Source organism: Petaurus breviceps, unplaced genomic scaffold (assembly GCF_028583685.1).
Source record: "Petaurus breviceps papuanus isolate PSGF00001 unplaced genomic scaffold, PetGlider_PUasm1.0 91023, whole genome shotgun sequence".
NCBI lineage: Eukaryota > Metazoa > Chordata > Mammalia > Diprotodontia > Petauridae > Petaurus > Petaurus breviceps.
In genome coordinates, this window is record NW_027187398.1 from 4,933,106 (window position 1) to 4,952,669 (window position 19,564).

Sequence of the window (19,564 nt, forward strand, 5' to 3'; positions counted from 1 at the left end):
GCTCTTTGGGGAAAGAGATCACATCTTATAATTCTTTTGAACTCTCTCATGACTAAAAGTGTTGAGTATATAGTAGATACACAATGACACATTAAATTTAATTATCTACACTGACAGGAGCCCAGTAGCACAAAAGAACAAAAAGCGTGAGATGATTAACACTCGATACTGGAATGCCCTGTTTGGATGGTTGAGGGAGTGGGAATATGAGTCTAAAGCAAGAGATTTTCCATCCTAAATTTATTTTGCTTACACTAACATTTTAAAACAGCATTCCCAGAGAACATATCAACTAATGGGACAGGGATACAGCTTAAATGTTGGGTGGAATAAAGCAAACACAGGATGAAGATTTCTGTCTCACAAAATGGAACTGTTTAGTTATAAAAAAAATTTTTTTTGCAAATAACTGGGAACTGATTATATGTGTATTTTCTTCAGATAAAAAGAGTAACCTCTTTTAGTGCAAGGACCTTCTGATTTTTTATGATGATAACTACTCCAAGGAACATCACAACAGATCATCTTGGGATTTCTCTTCCTTTTCTGACAGTGCAAGGCTTTCTGCTAGTTTCTGGAATCAAATATTCCCTTAAGAATGGTCCCACTTCAGTGAACATCTTAGACACTTGGAAACACAAATTCAAGAAGATGATGAGCTGTCCCTAGGTTAATTAAGGGGAAAAAAAGGAAAGGGGTAAAGTAAATAGGCAGGAAAAAGCTATGGCTCTTACCTTATCCCTTGCTCGGAATGTGAAAAATTTAGGAAACTCTCTCTGTATTTAAAGAGAAAAAAAAGTTTTCAGTCTTTCACAAACGTGCCTCCCTTGGGCCAAATACACAGTAACAAAAAAGGTACCCAATGACAATCAAGCACCTGGCAAGTCACAGGAATTTCCAACTGCTCTTAGCCCAGGTAACATATGAAGAATACTTCGGGCAACTTGGCAGCCTGGGACCTAACAGTGATCTAACTCTCCATCATCATGGCGCAGAAAGTTTGAAAAATGCTATTCTCAAACATTCACTCTAACATAACTCTGAACTGACAATGTCACAGAAGGACACTGTGATTTTTCTACTATTCCACAACAAAAGCTCCCTAGGGCCTGCCCTCAGCACACCTGGGCAAACAGCACCAGTGCATATGTACCTGGGCTGTAGCTACTGCAGCAGGAGCTGCTTGGTTGATTTCCCAAGTTTCTCCTTAAACAGCTCTTAAAACAGAAACAAACTAGCCAGCCATCCCGCGTAGCATATCAAACCCTGGCTCTTTCTACACTCATTGTCAAGTCTGTAATTTGAAGAGCTGAAGTCATAAAATTTCAATGTAAAGGAAACTGCAAGGCAGCTACTTCAGGCTGTGCCTACCACTAACTTTGTTGGAAAGGCCAGGATGGGACCAGTGAACTTGTTATCATGAGGGTCTTACAACTCTCTGGCAGGGCATTACACAAAAAGGCAACCCAATTTACTAGAACCTTATTAATTAACAAAGATGAATCCAATTAGTAGAGTTCATTAGTTCCTGAAATTTAACTTATTAACACGAAATACCCGTTTCTCGGATGGGGAGCTCTACTGGCAGTGCAGGAATGAAGTTCATTACTATTTTCCTCTATAGGAGATTCCATTAGACTTCTTCATTATGAGCAAAAAAATAATCAGCCAATTGTCAGTACAAAGTAGAATAACCAAGAAAAGTTACATGAATATCTCTCAAAGAGATCTAGAAAACTGTGAAAGTAGAGAGAAATTTTGCTCACTGGAAGCCAAAAGCCTAGAATATTCCCTTCTGATGGAACGGAATCAAAATGTTTAAACCTGAGGTTGATAGAGAAAAGGAGGAAGGGAAGGAGGGAAGGAATGGGATGGAGTAAGGAAATGAGGGAAGGGGGAGGGAGGGGTGGAGAGAATAGCCAAAAAAGAAAAATGCCATGTTGATGATTTAGAGGCTCACAATTTAGAAAAAATTTCTCTGACTTCTTATTTATAACTTCATACTAAACACTTCTTCATTTAATGGAGCTTCTGCAATTCGCAGTACCTTAGCCTTTAAACTGCAAAAATTCATACGACCACTACAATAAGCAGCTTTGATCTGCATGAGGCAATCAAAAGGCAATTGTTGGGGTTTAGATTCAGAAGACTGGGTTCGAATCCAGATTCTACTACTTACTACGTGTATACAAATGAGCAAATCACTTGACCTCTGAGTTTCCTTCTAGCTCTAGATGTGATCTCAGAGTTCCTGAACTGAACCCTAGAATACTTCTTGCTAAGGATTAGTTCCTTAAAAGCATTCTTACAGTGGTTTTACCCAAGGTGTGATCTTCTGAAGAAAATGTTTTAACCTAAAAAATTCTCTGCCCCCAACAAATGAAAATGAAAAATATGGGACTGGCTTTAGGGAAGAAAGTCAGTTGGTATGTCTATGGATTACATACTAACAGTTTTGTACAGTCTAGTCCTTGCATTGTTCCTTCCACGAGGGTTGGCTTTGAAAGTATTAGATAAAAAGGGACAACCTCTCCACCCCAGCCCCAAAAGGATAAGAATACCCTTCCATATGGATCTCCTTGTAGTTAAGATCAAGGAAAGTGACCTTTTTTTATCCCCCATAGCTTCTCCTTATATACAAATTTAGTTGAATACAGACACACACACACACAGAATCAAAATTCTTCTCCCTGTCCACTAGCCAAATTTTTTTTTTAATTTCAATTGTAGCTCTTAAGGGATTCTGTATAGCACTAATATACAATTCAGATTTAAGAATCTTTACCACTAACTACAACTATTGTTACTAATAATGAATGAGAAAGTCCAATCAATCCACCAATCAAAAAATACTTTCAGCCCTGAAGTTGACTATATGTGATACAGGAGAATACAAGAGAGAAAAAATTTACTTGAGTTTTTAATTTTCACAACTGTAACTAATTTAAACATGTGAAGTACCCAAACAAGAGATTCCACAAAGGCAAGAACCCCAATGTCAAGAGACATAAATCTCTAAGAAGCACAGCACATCTTTCTGAGGATGAAGACTTTTCCATTTAGGTTCCTAAAGAAAAAATATGACTACCTATCAGTTAAGGGAGCACGGATACACAGACAACAAAGAGAATGAAGTATAGATATCTCCAGCAATACTACTGCCTCCCTTGATTCTTCTTGCTTATCCCCTCTTCAAGCTGCCAATTGTCCCTAACTCTATCCATGCTCATTCCATCACTAATTTAAATGCTGTCAAGACATTCTACTATGGTTATGGGCAAATATCATAATTGAATGTGCAAAAAGAGAACACTCTTAGTGTTCTGGTACCAAAAATCTGAAAGAGTACAGCATTTCCTAGGAAGAGGAATTATACCCCTGCTGTGTGTTCTAATCAGCCAACCATCATCAAGACAATCAAAATAATTTGCCTAAATTAGCCAATCAAGACACCCTGCAAATCAGAGAATGTGAAAACCTACAACAGAAATCATCATAGCTGATTATGATACTAATAATCGTGTTAAAAACCTAATGAGATGAAGAAATTGGAAGCTTGCTGGTGCAACTCTCTTCTACCTCAACATGCTGGGAACTAATTACATAGGCTGTAATTAAAACAAAAACTAACCCAAACCAAATCCTCTGTAAGCTAATAGTTGGTTTGGTAACAAAATGAACTGCCTCCCAAGATTTTTTATTTTAAATTAACTACTAATATTGACCAGCATAGATAGTACACCATACTATTCCTGCAAAATCCAAATACCTCTATCAAACTGTAAAAATGGGGATTGCTTAGTAATTGAGCTTAACTTGTAGGTGGCTTTAAAAAGTGCATGAAACCTCATGAGCAGAGGAGGAGACAAGAAAAGACACTTAAAACAATCAGAAATGACAAACTAGAATTTAACCAGTGTTAGATCTAATGAATTTTGTAGGGAAAAAGAAAAAAAAAGAATCCTGAAAAAGACATTTTGGTATCACTAACAAACAAAAATGAAAATGCATGGAAATCAGCTTTTCCTTCCCAGTCTGACAACTCCATGTGCCAATAGTATGAATTCAGGTGGACTAAAAACCTCAAATAGAACCTCTTCTGTTGTACCCAAAGCCTGAGTCCATTTTCATGTGAAGGAGGAATCAATAATGATATATATGTATTTCCCTTTATACTCCCAAATATTAGAAATCAGCATTTGATATATATCAGGAATCTAAAACTTTTAAGCAATGCTTGATTTAATTAGACGCTTATGGAAACAGAGAGACCCAACACCAAGCCTGCTTGTTGCTAGCTAACATGCCATGACACTAAGGCAAACCCAGACGCTCTTAATGGACAGCTCCCTAGGGGCTGCAGTGCATGAACAAGTAAGGCTAGAAATGTTTACAGGATTCACTGACCTGGGAATGGAACACCTACCAAAACAAATGCTCCATGCAGAGCCTTTTCTCCTCACCCTGCCCCTCTCCTGTCTTGCCCTGCAAGTGGCACCAAGAAAGGATGAATGAAAAGGAATTTGCAACACTGTAGTTGTCTTTACTCCACACTCACCAGGGCAGGAAGTAACCTTCCTTTTTCTCCTTGCCCCACCCTGTGCTCTCTTTCCTATTCAATAATGTAAGGATTTCATACTGTAGAACGGGGAAGCTGAATACATCACAGTGGATTACTAGGAAGCCAGAGAGATCAAAGGATTCATCTCTAACACCCCCAGAAAGCTTCCTCTTTTTCACACTACACTAACTACAAGGCAAGCACACATCGGATGACATGACAAAGACCAAGTATCCTTTAGTGAATGGTGAGCCACCACCAGGAGAGGCACTCAGAGCATCACTGCAACCAGTGAGACCAGGATTTGTACACTTCTTGCCAAGGATTCCAGACTATCATAGATCCTGACGAGAGCTCAGGAAGGGGTGCCCTTTCCAACCACTGAATGTCCGCCACTCATCATTTCTAAGATGCCCCCAAATATAAAGAAACATTTTTGTCATTCAACCTGTAAGAAATAATCCAATCCACATCACTCCACTAACTTCTGCTCCCTCAAGCAAGAAAGCACATACATGTAGAAATCATACCAATTTTTAAAATTTCACTGATATGCCAAATAACAGCCATGTCTATCAGGCCTGGGCCATGATCCTAGGTAAAAGTTCCCTGAAGAGCTACCAACCTAAACCACAGATTCCACCAGCATAATCTCATACTAAATCCAAATATATAAAAATATTAAAAGGGATTTTAGAAAGCCTGGTCAAGGGGTGGCTAGGTGGCACAGCGAATAGAGCACAGACCCTAGAGTCAGGACCTGAGTTCAAATCCGGCCTCAGACACTTAACACTTACTAGTCGTGTGAACTTGGACAATTATCACTTATCTACAAATGCCCTGCCTTCCACCTCTCCAAAAAGAAAAAAAAAGTCTGGTCAACACTCCAGAAAGGCTAAAAGGTTTGTTTGTTTGTTTTGGGGTGAGGTATGTATTTTAAAGCTTAAAAGAAATGCCAATTATATCAGTAACTCTGATTCCCTTTTAATTTTTGTAGTTGGTTTTAATAGTAATGAGGAACTCATTAAGTTAGCTTGTATGCTACAGAGACCAAGGTCAGACCTAAGCTATTGGAATAAACAGGGGAAAAAATTTTAGTTTCTTAGAAATATCACAATTCAAGAATTTTCTTTAGAACAACATGATTTCATTACAAAGAGAGGCAGAAGCAGAAGGAAAAGCATGTATCTGTGACTGGTCTCAATCTGCCATGAGCCCTGGAAGCACAAGTCTGTTACCCTTTATATGAACCCAGTCCAATACTCTTTCTTACCAAATCCAGGGCCTGCCTTTTGCATGCCTCTCATATTCGAGATTCTCCCCTGGCTTCCTGATCAGCATCTCCAACCACAATATTTATTCATAGACTCTCATATTCCATCCCCAAGTATCAATTTTATTCTCTAAGCTCCTGATTTTTCTTCCTAAAGCCCCAGGGTTCTCTCTTAAGCTCCTCATACTTCTCCACTGACTCTCTCGTTTCCTATCTAAAGTTATTGATTGATACATATCTGAACTCTGCTTGGTTTTCTGCCATCAATAACAGAGGGGAGTTGTGCAGTCCACAACACTTCCTAAAGCATTTCAAAAAACTGTAGCTTTTTTGGTTTTCAAGGTAGATTATCTTGTTACTATTTGGAGCAAAGCTAACAAGGCTCACTGTGAGAAGAAAAACAAGCCAAGCACTAGAGTTCCCATAAGCAAAAGGGCAATAAAGGCAATCATACACAGGTCCTTAGGTTAAAGCAACGCTTGGCTAGCAATGCCCCAAATGTTCACACAATTATTAGAAATAGTGCTAGAGAAAAACTGGTCCAAATGGCTGTGGATTCTAGTTAAGAACATTAAGACCTCTCAATGACACAGGTATCTTAGTCATATTACTAATTATTATTAATATTTTTAAAAATATAATTTGTAATACAATAACAATAAAAACTTTTAAAATATAAATTATGGAGTATTAAGTTATGTCCACAGATACTGAGAACTGCTAGGTTTTTTCCCTCATCACACATGGTCTCAATACAGCATTATCCCATCATGTCTACCCCAAACATTCTCCACTCATAGTGAATACCTAAGTCTCATAAAGTCATTTTTCATTTAATTAAAAAATTAAAAACATCATTCAATTTTTTATTTGCTGTTGCCATAATTAATACAATAAAGGAAAAAAATTAATTTAGGCTCCCTTTTTAGGCTTCTAACACCTCAAAACAAAAGCTCAGATGTTGATCTTTTGAATGTATGCCCCCTTCAGCAACAGAACACATCATTACTAGAATAAGTAACAGAGGAGAAGGAAAAACAACAGGCTAGAAACCATGACCACAAAGTTCAAACTGGAAGTTCTTAACCATTAACTCTGTAAATGGGACAACTTAGTCAACTATATAAATGAATTTGTTTATTTTTAACTATTTCTAAATGACATACTGAATACACAATGCAATATAAAAGCCTTCTGATGAAATCTTCTACAGAAAAGTTCAAAGTGCATCATAGTAACTTCTAAAAGGAGAAGACTAAGCTCACTTTAGGCCCTCTAAATGTATTGAGAAATGAAATAATTTCTCAAGTGCTACTTACTCTCTACTCTGGGGAAAAAAATCAGTTGAACAGAGGGAAAAATGGGAGCTTTTTATTATCGTGCCTTTTACTTACATGAAATCTTTGATCCACCTCATAGTTGACCTGTTTTCTGAAATCCTTATAAATAAAACAAAGAAAGAAAGGGGGAAAGAGCAGAAGCTAGCAATTAGTAACAAAATTTTAAACAAATTAAGAGTAATAGGTAAATTAAACTAATATTTTTTCCTTAAACAAATTGAATGAAAAGCAATCATACCCCCATAACATCTAGAATTAAACAATTTTCATACCCCACTATTATAAGACTGATTTTTAATTAAAAAAAATAAAGTTAGCAGATTTATCAGCAGCTGCATAAAAGGCTTAAGAAAGGTACAAGACATGTATCAATACCTTTTGTGCAACCAGGAAAGTAAGCCGCCGGATCCCATGCTCAACAAGAGCAGCTTTCTGCGAATAAAAACCATAGAACACAGATGAAGCCTCTTCTGATTTCTGACCATCCCCCGCTCCACCCATTCTTCCCCAGTCTCTAATTTAATACAGGTTAGGAAACCTTTCTGGGAACTAAAATCTTAAGAAGCTATCCCAACTCACTACCTTGAAACATGTAAAACAAGCAATCTATCTCAACCTGGCCCTCAGTACCATTAAAGGAAATGACTTTGTTGTTCAAAGAAACTAAATGATTTGCTCAAGGTAACACTGCTAGTTAGCAGCAGACAGAATTGGACACAGATTCTCGGGATGATAATGAAAGCAAACCTCGCAGAGATGGCAAGGGTTGTATGAGGCCACAGGAGTTCTTTCAAGATTGATATACATCAGAGGCAGACCTTAACATGACTTCTGCCCACAGAGGTCACACTGGTGGGAGTTTATTAAACACATGGAGATTACATAGACCTAGAGCTCAAAACAAATCAGATCCACGGTAGAAAAGAACATTTAAAGAAAACCGAAAACAGCCACTGGAACATTTGGCACTTGAGAGCATAGGTGGCCTTATCCATCAGATGCAGCATTGCTCAAATAGTGGCAAATGTGAGAAAACAGGTAACAATGATCTGGAGAACAACTTTCTAAAATATTTTCCCTATTTTAAAAACAAACTAAACATAAAATTTGGAGCTGGAAGGAATCTTAGAGAAATCTATTCTAAACCCCTCAACTACAGACAAGGAAACTGATGCCCAGAGATGTGCTCAAGGATGCACAGGTAGATAGCAGGGGATGGAGATAGAACACAGATTCTCAGTTCAGTACACTTTTCAATATACCCCAGGCTCTCTTTAAAAATGTTCTAAAAATAACACTAAATTGGGGTTTGTAACTATAGGCATACCTTATCTAATATCATTAATAGGCTAGGTGAAACAATGGAACACAGAAGGCAAGTTCACTAGATCACAGATTGAGAGTTGGAAGGGATTTTGGTGACCATCTAATCCAACCCCTTCATTTTACAGATTAGGAAACTGAAGCTCAGAAAGGCACATGAACATGGGGTAGGGGGTGGGGAGAGAAATATAGCATCTACTATGTGCTAAATGCTTTCTAAATATCTCATTTGATGCTAACAACTTCTCTGCAAGGTAGGTGCTATTATTATACCCATTTTACGATTGAGGAAATCGAAGCAAACAGAAGTTAAGTGATTTTTGCAGGGTCACACAGCTAGTAAGTGAACAGCAAGATCTGAACCCAGGTCTGCCTGACTCCAAGTCCAATATTCTCTCCATTACACCATGTTGCCTCCTCAATGCATCATCATGTAGTCTATTACTATATAATGTTTTCATTATATTGTAAGAACAATGAAAGGTCAATGAAACATTACCTTGGATATACTTGTAGCAGGTTCCTTTTCACACCATAAAATGTTAAGAGTTACAAGATAGATGAGGAGTCATCTTGGCCAAAACCCTCCCTCACATACATGGATCCCACTGACACTTGGCAGTCAGGAGAAGCCAGTATTCTTCACAGTGGCCTTTCATATAATTCTTGTCTCCCAGGCCTTAGCTTCCTTTTTTGTGAAATAAAGATGTTATTCTGCTCACTGATCTCCAAAAAAATATAGACTATTAATAAGATAATTTAATAAAGACCTTTTAGAATTTATGTGGCCATAAGGAATAAGTTGATGCTATCAATTAAATAACTTAAGAAAAGTAATCAAATGATAAAAATAGCAAAAGTAAATATTGGGCTTTCATCACAAAAAAATTATTTTTAATCCAAATGTTAGCTTCTATCTTCTCCCTTGGTTTTAATTCTTTTCAAATATTTTCTTAATATCTTTTATATTTATATAATACCTTCACTTGGAAGATATCCTGATCCCATCCCCACCCAGAGAGAGTCATCTCTTGCATAGGTTACAATTCTAACAAATACAAATCTGTCCATATACTAATTTCCAACAGCCAACATGTGCATAAACCACTGAAATTTTTTTAAAATCTACAATATATTGTTCTCTACAATCTGACATGTTTCTGGGTCATCTCTCATTCTGTCTGCTGTTTTGTGCTCAAAAATAGAAAAAATTTTAACGGCTTAAAAAGGAGAATTAGAAATGTAATAATGTCTTCCCCAAACAGATCAGTGATGGTTTATTTTTCTGGATTATTTGTGACCTGCCTGCACTATTAGCGTGGATTATTGAGAACTGATGGTAAGAAGAAAAATAAGAAAGGAAAAAGGACCTCTTAGCTTCTTAGTATACCCAGAAACAGAACCATTCCTTCCAGCACCAACAAAACACTCAGCTAAGGCTAAACCCGTCAAACACAAGCATCAGCAGCTATGTTCATGGCAAGCAAAGAAAATAACTTTAATAACGCCGTGATTTAAAATCAAAATTGTTATTGCTTTTAAAATTCCACAAGTGGCTGACAATAACAGCAGAGCAACAGGACTCTGATTACATTGTAATAATGCGGGTCTCACAGCAAGTCCACAGCTATTACCCAGCGATTAGGCGTCAGCACCTGGAGAAACTCCATTTACACTGACTGCTTCAATCTCCTCCACAAGTCATTTACAAATATATGATCCTAATTTCTATGAGAGAAAAAAAAAGACATGCTGGGACTAGAAGATTATTTGGACAATTTGGATCAACCTATTTGATAGTTTAATGTGTGTGCATTTTTTTAAAAAAACTTTTTTCCCCTAAAGTGCCTAGAGCATGATCGCACAAATGAAAAACAAAACTAGTTTTCGTTTCAGCTTTTTTTATGGTCTTTTTTCAAAAAGAGAGAGGGAGAAAGCTTCACATAGGCATGGACAAGCACAACTTTAGAGGCAACCAGACCTAGCTGAATTGTTACTGTTGTCTTCAAGCCAGAATTCTTTAGAAATCAGGGGTCTAGCTCCTGGCTCTGTTACTGGTTTCTGAGAGGAACTGGGGTAAATGACTTAAGTTGTCTGTGCCTGGGCTTATTGACTGTTAAAGTGGGGGAATAACTCTTATATTCTCTCAATGCTACAAATTTGTGATAAGAATTTTTTAAAAGATACAACCTACAAAGGTGATAAGCAGGGAGGTGTAGTGAGCCACACCTCAGCTACACAGAAATAAGTCATACCCTTAACCTTGACCTCACCCATGTGTTTCAACTTTTACATACATGAACTCCAAAATTCCTTCATCTAATTTATAATCATTTATTATTCCACCTTTCCCTATTCCTTATTGCCTACAACCTTGTTCTTTGTCCTCATCATGACCTTCAGTTCTTGCTCAGGCCATCAATCCTAAAAGGGCTGCATTCCATTCCTTCCCCTATCCTGATCCTTTGATGAATCAGTTCAACTACAGTTAAAAACCTTTCATATTTTATGCTACCACAAATCACACCTTGACAATCATAACCCACCATCCACTTCTGATATTGAATGAAGATGGAGAAAATCATAGAACTGTGCTGAATGGGTCCGTTACAAATTTATGCTACATAATCTCAACTGGGATCTCACTGCAGCAAGGCAAACTTTCTATTTATGGCTAATTATTTTATTGTTTTATTATCCCATTTTCCATAGCAGATATTCTAAAACTTCCCATCTGTCCTCAAGATTCCAACCATACCTTCATTATTGACCCTTATGGGTGAGGATCTTACCTGATACTTCACCCAAAATGATTGTGTCTGTTTGCCAAAAGCTCCCTCCTCTCTTCCTCATCTTATCACTTAGACACCTTCCCCTCTCTCCTCCACCCCATATCTCAAAAGAAAAGGTTATCATTTTCCTTGCTAAAGGTTCAAGAGTGCTTTCTTATCAAGGATTATGATGCTTAGTAATGGAATCTCTGGATTAAAGAGTATGGACATTTTATTCACTTTGCCTAATTCCAAAATGCTTTCCAGAATGGTTGTATTAACCCACAGCTTCACTAATAATGTATTATTAGTATGCATAAATTCCCACAACTCCTCTAACCCTGACTGTTCCCATCTTTTGTCATTTTTGAGTTTGCAGGATGCCTCTCATTCACGTGTAAACCTTTTGCAATCTAGCTTCCCAACTCATCATTCAATTGAAACTGGTCTCTCCAAAGTCACAAATGATTTCTTTGTTGCCAGATCCTGGTGGCCTTTTCCTCCTTCTTGACCTACCAGCCTTTGACATTTCTGGCTACCCTCTCTTCCCCCTAGATACTCTCTCCTCCGAGTTTTTGTGACTGCTCTCTCCTGGCTCCCCTACTTCTCTGAGCGCTCCTTATTAGCCTCCGTGGCTAGATCTTCCTCCAGGTCTTTCCTACTAACTCTGGATGTCTCTCCAAGGCTCTGTCCCGGCTCCTCTTCTCTTTTTCTTCTGTACTACCTTGCTTAGCGATCTCCAACTCTCATCTTCATGCAGGTGATTCCCAGATCTACATAGCCAGACATAATCTCTGCCCTAAGAGCCAAGTCCTGCATTACTGCCCTCTTGGACACTGTGAATTAAATATCCTCTAGGCATCTCAAACCTCGCCTGTCCAAAACAAAACATTATTTTCTCACCCAAACCTTCCCCTTTCCTCAATATTCCTATTACTGCCAAGGGCAATACCATCCTCATGCTCATGCTCACAAACTCAGTGTCATCCTCTAATCCTCACCAGCACTCACCCAATATATCTAAACTATTGTCAGATCCTGTGGTTTTTACCTTCACCATATCTCTAACATACATCCCCTCACCTCTCACCTCGAGAACTGCAAATAGTCTTCCAGTTGGTCTTCCTTCCTCAAGCCTCTCCTAACTCCAATCCATCTTTCACTCAGCTAACAAAGTGATCTTCCTAAAGAACAAGTCTGACCATACTACCTCAGCCCTCTCCCCAATCAGTTCCAGTGGCTACCTACTTACCTCCACAATCAAATATAAAATGTTCTGTTTAGCTTTTAAAGCCTTTCACAAGCTGGCTCCTTTCTAAATTTCCAGTCTTCTTTACTTGCCTCTATACACTCTACAACAGTCTTCTTACTGTTTCTCCAACATTATATCTCCTGACTGCATTTGCACTAGCTGTCTCCCTATTCCTGGAATACTCTCCTACTTCATTTCTGACCCCTAGCTTGCCTGGCTTCTTTAAGACTCTACTCAATTCCCAGATCCAATCATCTCCTCCAGTTCATCCCCGCACCCAACCTGCCATTAGTCCTTTCCTTGAGAGAGACTATCGTTGGCTTTCTTTGTTTCCTCAGTTCTTAGCACTGAGCTTGGGGAATATTAACTGCTTAATAAATGCTTGTTGACTGACTGGAAAGAATTCAGTCCATCAGGATGATCCAGATTCAAGTGTCTCAACCTCTCAGTGTCCCAGGTAACTCTCTATGAATAAGTTACAAAAGATGTTGCTCTGTAGAAGGGTTTTCTCATGGAGAATTTCCTAAAATGAATAAATCATAGACTACAAAGAAAAAAAAGGGTTTTCAGTTCTTGTTTGAACATATGTAGGGATGTAGTTATTAGCTATATCAAAAGATCAAACCCAGCTTCTGTGTTTCTTTGCATGCTTGCTACAGTACCTAATATAACAACAAGTATGGAGATATTCAGGATATCAACCTAAACTTTTGTTTCCACATCCATAAAACAGGGAAAACATATCTGCCCTACCTACCTTATAGGGCCATCATGAAGATAAAGTCTTTTTAGAAACTTGAAGTTGCTTTTCAAATAGGTGGTAATGGCAAGTTGTTAATGAGAGCAGGGCTTTAAGATGGACCTACACCCATGCAACTCAATGCTTCAGTGCCATAATGCATACCCAAAGTGGAAAAATAAGTGACACCAATCATCTGAGTAGGAGTTTAGTTAAAGCAAGACATAGATTTGAGATTTTGTTATGGAACCGAGCACAAGTAATTATTATCTCAAATGCCAAGATGTGACTTTCATAACTTCTGAGATTAAAGGGTACAGGCTCAGATCTTTAAGAGATGATCCTTCTATCACCTATCTCAAAGTGAATTCTCCATTGCTGCCACCTTAGCCACAAAAGGGGATGTGTGGGATTTTTTGAGGAGGAACCTCTTTCAAAGAACTGTTATTCTAGAGTTCAAAGGCTTTTCTTCACTTTTCTTCTTTCTCTGGTGATGCCCACTCTCCCTACTCTGCCCACTTTATTTCAGAATATACCATCAGTTCAAACATAAACTTATCTTTACTAAAATGTGAAAGATTTGGAGGGTACAAAATATACATAGTGGAGGTACATTATAGGCCTCATTTAAATATTTGACTCAATCACCATTTTTCCCTAGAACAATCAGTAAGTAAATTTTTATTAAGCATCTACAAAGTATAAGACATGGTATGAATTATTATAGCACTCACTCAATGATACTCATTTAGCAGTTACCACATACAGCCTAGTAATGTTACCTTTGTATATGCATGTATCCTAGCACCTCCTTGGGGACAGGTACTGCCTTCCTGTTTTTGTTTTTCAAACAGATTCAGAAATGTATTCCTCAAGGTCCAGTAATTTTTTCTAGTGTTTTACAAACAGCAGGCTCAACAAACTAGCTGCTAGATCTGGGATATAGTCCTGCCTTCTCCACTTATTTAGTCATGTATATAATGGTAGGAGAGTTCCTGAACTTAATGGGCTTTACTTATCTTCATCTGTAAAATGGAAATAAGAGCAATTCAGACTATATGAAAATGGCCATAAGATCATAGATTTATAGTTAGAAGGGCCTTTAAAGGTCATTTAACTCTACCTTCTCTCCACCCCCCAATTTTACAGGTGAAAAACTAAGACCCAGAGCGGGTTTATTCAAGGTCAGACAGTGACTAACAGTGACCAGGCCTTCTGACCCCTGGATCAGTGCTCCATCTACCATACCATGGCTGTTAGGTGTAAATGAAATAATTCCCCTATATAAATTATATGGAAATATACAAATACAGAGGCAATGTGGTACAGAAACCAATCAGGGATCCATGGGTTCAGATGTCACCTTGGATATATACTGGCTGCAGAGCTGGCCTGGGCAAGCACACATCTGTCAGTCAAAGGAGGGGGCTGGCTTAGCCCACTTCCAGATCAAAAGCTCTGATCCTCTGAGTCTCAGGCCGTGACCCAAGCAACACTAACAGGATCACTAATCCTCATTGTTGAAAGGATTTTCCTCACCAGGACTTCCTTTTCACCAATGAAGTCACAGAGCCAATACAAAACTGCACAAAAGGCATTATTATCAATGAAACATTTATGGACTGGCCAGTGCCAGGGACAAAACATAGTTAAGAGGAAAAAGAACTAGAGCCGGAGCCAGGGTATATGAGGATGGGTGATGGTGGTATAACTGACCAGCTACATGAAACTACAGGCAAGTCATTTAATCTTTCTGAGTCTCAGTTTCTGTATCTGTAAAATGAGGAAGGAGATTAGGGGTGGTCCTCAAGGACCCTTCTAGCTCTAAAATTTTAAGGTCTGATGGGGATCCAGAGTTAGACAAGAATTTCCAGACAGAGTTATCAGGGAAGTATTCATTGATGAAAGGAGGTGTAAGCTAAAACTCGAAGAAGCAGCAGGATTTGGGTTGGGAAATGGGATAAAATATTTCATGTGAAGGGAACAGTATGAACAAAGGTGAGAAAGCAAGAAATCTGTAAAGTTCAGTTTGGTTGGAGAGGCAATTTTGTATAAATTAATACTAGAAGAGCTATGGTCATATATATACTTTAAATGTCAAGTTAACAATTTTAGACTTTATCCTTTTGGCAATACGGCTATTGCAAATTTTTGATCATGGAGATGGCAATATGAAAGTGTTATCTAGTAAGATTACTTTTGTGGTACCACATAGGAAAGGAAGACAGATTAGTGGCAGGACAATGCATCTATTATCTAGGAATGTGGCACAAGGTAATAGCAAAGGAAGAAAAATATGAATATGAGACAACTAGTAACTAAATATTAGTGGGATAAGGAGGAATAAAAAATGACTGGAAACTTTCAAGTCTTTACACAAACAGGAAAAGGATTATAACCAGAAATATAGATGGGAGTTGAGAGACTTCAGTTTAAGATAACATTGAGTTCATGGTGTTATACTCAAGTGGAAATGCACTTGTCAACTAACAGTACTGAACAAAGTTTGGGAGTAAGGTCAGGATTCTATACTTCAGTTCAGGAGTCAAGTAGATAATTCCAGCACTATCTGTACTAACAACATTAAAAATTTAAAATAAGATGTAAATTTTGGAATATCCCAAAATCCAAAATTCATTCTGTGGAGAAAGTAGGTTTTTTAGCCTCAGCCTCAAGGACACATGCAAAAACTATAGGTAACCCAACTAGCTTATCAACAAGTCACAGAGATTTTTCCTTTCCAAGAAATAAGAGTCTCCAGACTCCTTCACCACCTTTGTAGCCCACATTCCTGTGGTGTGCTGTGACAGTAAACTGATGAATCAAACAATTCTATAGAAGAATCAATAGGCTAAAACAGGAGATGATACCAAGTTCTCATTCCTAAGAATTTTTTCTTAGATAGTTGAGTCCATAATTCCAAGAGGTGAATTAAAAGGAAAGTTCATTGATTTATCAGTTCTACTGGTACCAAGGGAAAAAAATCTCCTTTGAGAGTTTAGGACAAAACCGATCATATTCCTGCTACTCTCATTCTGAATTGAACATGATATAGTATTTCAATATTGAATCAACTTCCATAGAGTTCATCTCCAATGACTCATCATGACATGAAAAGGGCCTCTGATTTCTCAAAGGCCATGTCAGCCTAGCACAAGGTCTGGCCAGTTGCACACTGAGTTGAAAGGCTTCAAGTACAGATATGGTCACAGACTATATGATTACTTCCCAAGGATCAGTTTAATTAGGTTTTAGAGAGATTTTTCATCAAGCTGGCCCCAACAACTCATGATGATAATCTATTATGGTAAAGAAGGGCTGTGATGTGCACTAGTAGAGAAATTGGCTATAACAACAAAATTACACATCCTTGTAATATGGAGTATTGAAATCTTTCCAGGGCTGTCACTGGAAACAGGGTTAGACATGTCCTGTTTGGCCTCAGACTTATGGATAGGATTCTGAGCTCAAATCCTGCCTTAGATAGGTCTATTACCTGTGTCACCTTGGGCAAGGCACTTAGCAACCCACTTCTCAGTTTCCTCATCTGTAATACAAAGGGGTTGAATGAGAAGGTCTCTGAGGGCCCTTCTTCCAGTTACAGAGCTATCATCTTCCGTTTCTGGGAGGTGAAATTTGGCTCAACATAAGAAAGAACCTTTACCAATTAGCACCGTCCCAAACTAGCCTAAACCTGTTTAGAAAATAGACAGTTCTCTGTCCCTGGAGAATTTCAAGTAGAGGCTGGACAATGACTTTTGGAAAATTTTATAAAAGGGATTGACGTTTCTGGCACAACAAAGATTGGATCACCACGGAGGTCCCTTTGAACTTTAAGTTTCTACAAGGCCATGACTGTTCCTAGTATCAGCAGAACCCCAATAAAGGGCCAAAGTTATAGAGGGCCATCTTTTGGCTTACTGGATAAAGGCCCAGAGGAAGATCATTCTTATTAGCAACAAGATCCAAAAGGTACAGCCAAAACAGCAACAGGTCTCATAGGGAACCAGCAGAGGAAGGGCCACCAGGCACCATCTAACTCATGACTCACATTTTGCTGAGTAAAATCTCTAAACATGGCTGCTAGTCTGTCATCCTCAATGTCACAGTCAGTCTTGATCGCCACATTCAGGATGTGAATTGGTTCGTCCCTGGCAGCCTGTAATCCAAGCACACACACCAACAAGAAGTTATGAAATAACCAATGGAGCATCAGGAAAGCTGTGAGTAGACAATGCCCCTATATACACAGGAAAAGATACTTCAGCCTTGCCCATCAGACAGCTGACAAACTGATGTAAATAGCTGCCCAACTATAAGTATACCTAGGCAAGGATGAAAACTGCTTGATACAACAAAAGCAGTAGGCAAAAGAAGTTAAAAATCCTGATTTTTAGGATTCCTGGGTTATGCCTTAATTTTTTCATCTATAAAATGGGACTTCAATGAATTACCATCTTCTCTTTTTGCTGAAGAACAGCAAGAAAAGATGGAAATCTTCTGAATGTATTCTTTTTTACTATCTATTGAATACCAGGGATTTCTAGTCATAGCAAGAACTAATAGAAAAAAATTGGCTGAAGCAATTGGTCTGCTGAAAAAGAGAAAGGGAAATAACAGAGGGGGAAAAATTAGAAACCAAAAACCTATCTTTCCTCTAATCTAGAATATGGCATTCTATCATTTGATAACAATGGAGAAAACCCAAACCCAAGGGTTTTCAGACAATTCAAACACACACAGAAACAGAGAGGACAAATACATTGTGCCTCTTCGGCTGTCTCTATTTCAAGTTAAAAAAAAAATCCTCATTGTGTTCCAAAGCCAGGATGATAGTAAAACTGCTACTATATATTGTACAAATCCTGCATCAGGACAAGAAACCTGCCTCCCCAAGAGAAGGTGCCATACCTTATCTTCATCATACAGCGAAGTGTGGCCCGCTTCAGGGAATGTAGGGCTTTGAGGTGGGGAGTCACAGAAGCACCCCATTACTTCATCAAAAATTCTGAAATGCACCAGAGAAACACTCACCATAAAAACCCAATCTCAGGCCACCTGCAGGGGCAGCAAACTAGCCCTCCCAGGAAAGAATTATCCATCTCTAACCCTGGGCTCAAAAGCCAGCTGGACAGATACCAACCAGTAAATAAAGGTGACATGCAAAATTTCACTGAGTGACAGAAACTAGGAGGATGGACTATTTAAACTTTAATAAACAATATCTATTTTTTCCTCTTAAAAAAGAGTAATTTTTATTATAGAAAAGCTTTATTTCTTTTCACATGTAAGACATGAGCATTGCTATCATCATCAGTCTTGAGGTAACAGGAAAGCACAGGACTAAGACAGTGACAGACCAGTGTAATTGCCCCTCCCCCTAGGGTAATGCATCAGTATACAGCAAGAGATAGATGCTGAATGCATTTAATCAAAAGATGTATCGTCTCTGGTGGGGCTGACTCTTGTGTTGTGTTTAATTTCTCCTGACATTTCACTCCTCACAGAGCAGAAAGCTCCTTCTGCTCCTGGCTCATGAGGGAAAGATGATTTTTTTTGTTTGATTCTTTTCCTCTGACCAATCTCAGGATATAAGTAGAATCTAGACTACCATACATAGCCAGAATGAGAATAAAACTAAGTAGAAAGGCAGAGAGAGGTCATAACCCTTTCTGAAGGAACATTCTCCAGAAGTCTTAAGATTTCAAGGTTACTTTAGGAATCTATGCTCATTTTTAAATTTTTATTTAATTTTATTTTTTTGCTTTTTCTTTTTTGTTAGAGGGGGGAAAAGCAGGGCAATTGGGGTTAAGTGACTTGCCCAAGGTCACACGGCTAGTAAGTGTTAAGTGTCTGAGGTCAAATTTGAACTCACGTCCTCCTGATTCCAGGGCCAGTGCTCTATTCACTGCACCACCTAGCCACCGCCCTATGCTCATTTTTTCCCCCACTGATAAATTTAATCAACTTTACCAAAAAAAAACCCAGATGCATGTCAATGCAGCAAAAGAAACAAAACAAAAAACCATTACATCCCAGATCTGCCACTTCCTAGGTATGCAGACAGATGTTCAACCTTTGAAGGCCACTTCCAGATCTAGCTCTAGGATCCTATCATCTTTCTCTGAACCTTAGGATTGAGTCTACCAACATCTGTGTAATTTGTGTAATCAGGATTTACCCTTATAGTCCAACACCCCTCTCCCCTCCACCAAATTTTGCATTGCTTCATATAATATGTATATCAACCTTTATGTCGTTGTCAATCTGTAACATTCCACTGTATTAACCTAACAGTACAGTAT

General features: G+C 38.4%; 1 protein-coding gene across 4 annotated transcripts in view; it reads right to left on the reverse strand.

The window, feature by feature from the left end:
• The window catches only part of ACACA (acetyl-CoA carboxylase alpha), a 253,387-nt gene that overhangs the window by 107,104 nt on the left and 126,719 nt on the right, over positions 1-19,564 (reverse strand). For all 4 annotated transcript variants that reach the window (XM_069078145.1, XM_069078144.1, XM_069078143.1 and 1 more), the window contains 5 exons: positions 18,171-18,267; positions 17,311-17,418; positions 7,550-7,606; positions 7,229-7,273; positions 735-776 (listed from right to left, as the gene is read on the reverse strand). In XM_069078145.1, the coding sequence (XP_068934246.1) occupies positions 735-776; positions 7,229-7,273; positions 7,550-7,606; positions 17,311-17,418; positions 18,171-18,267 (349 nt within the window). The remainder of the gene's footprint in view (positions 1-734; positions 777-7,228; positions 7,274-7,549; positions 7,607-17,310; positions 17,419-18,170; positions 18,268-19,564) is intronic.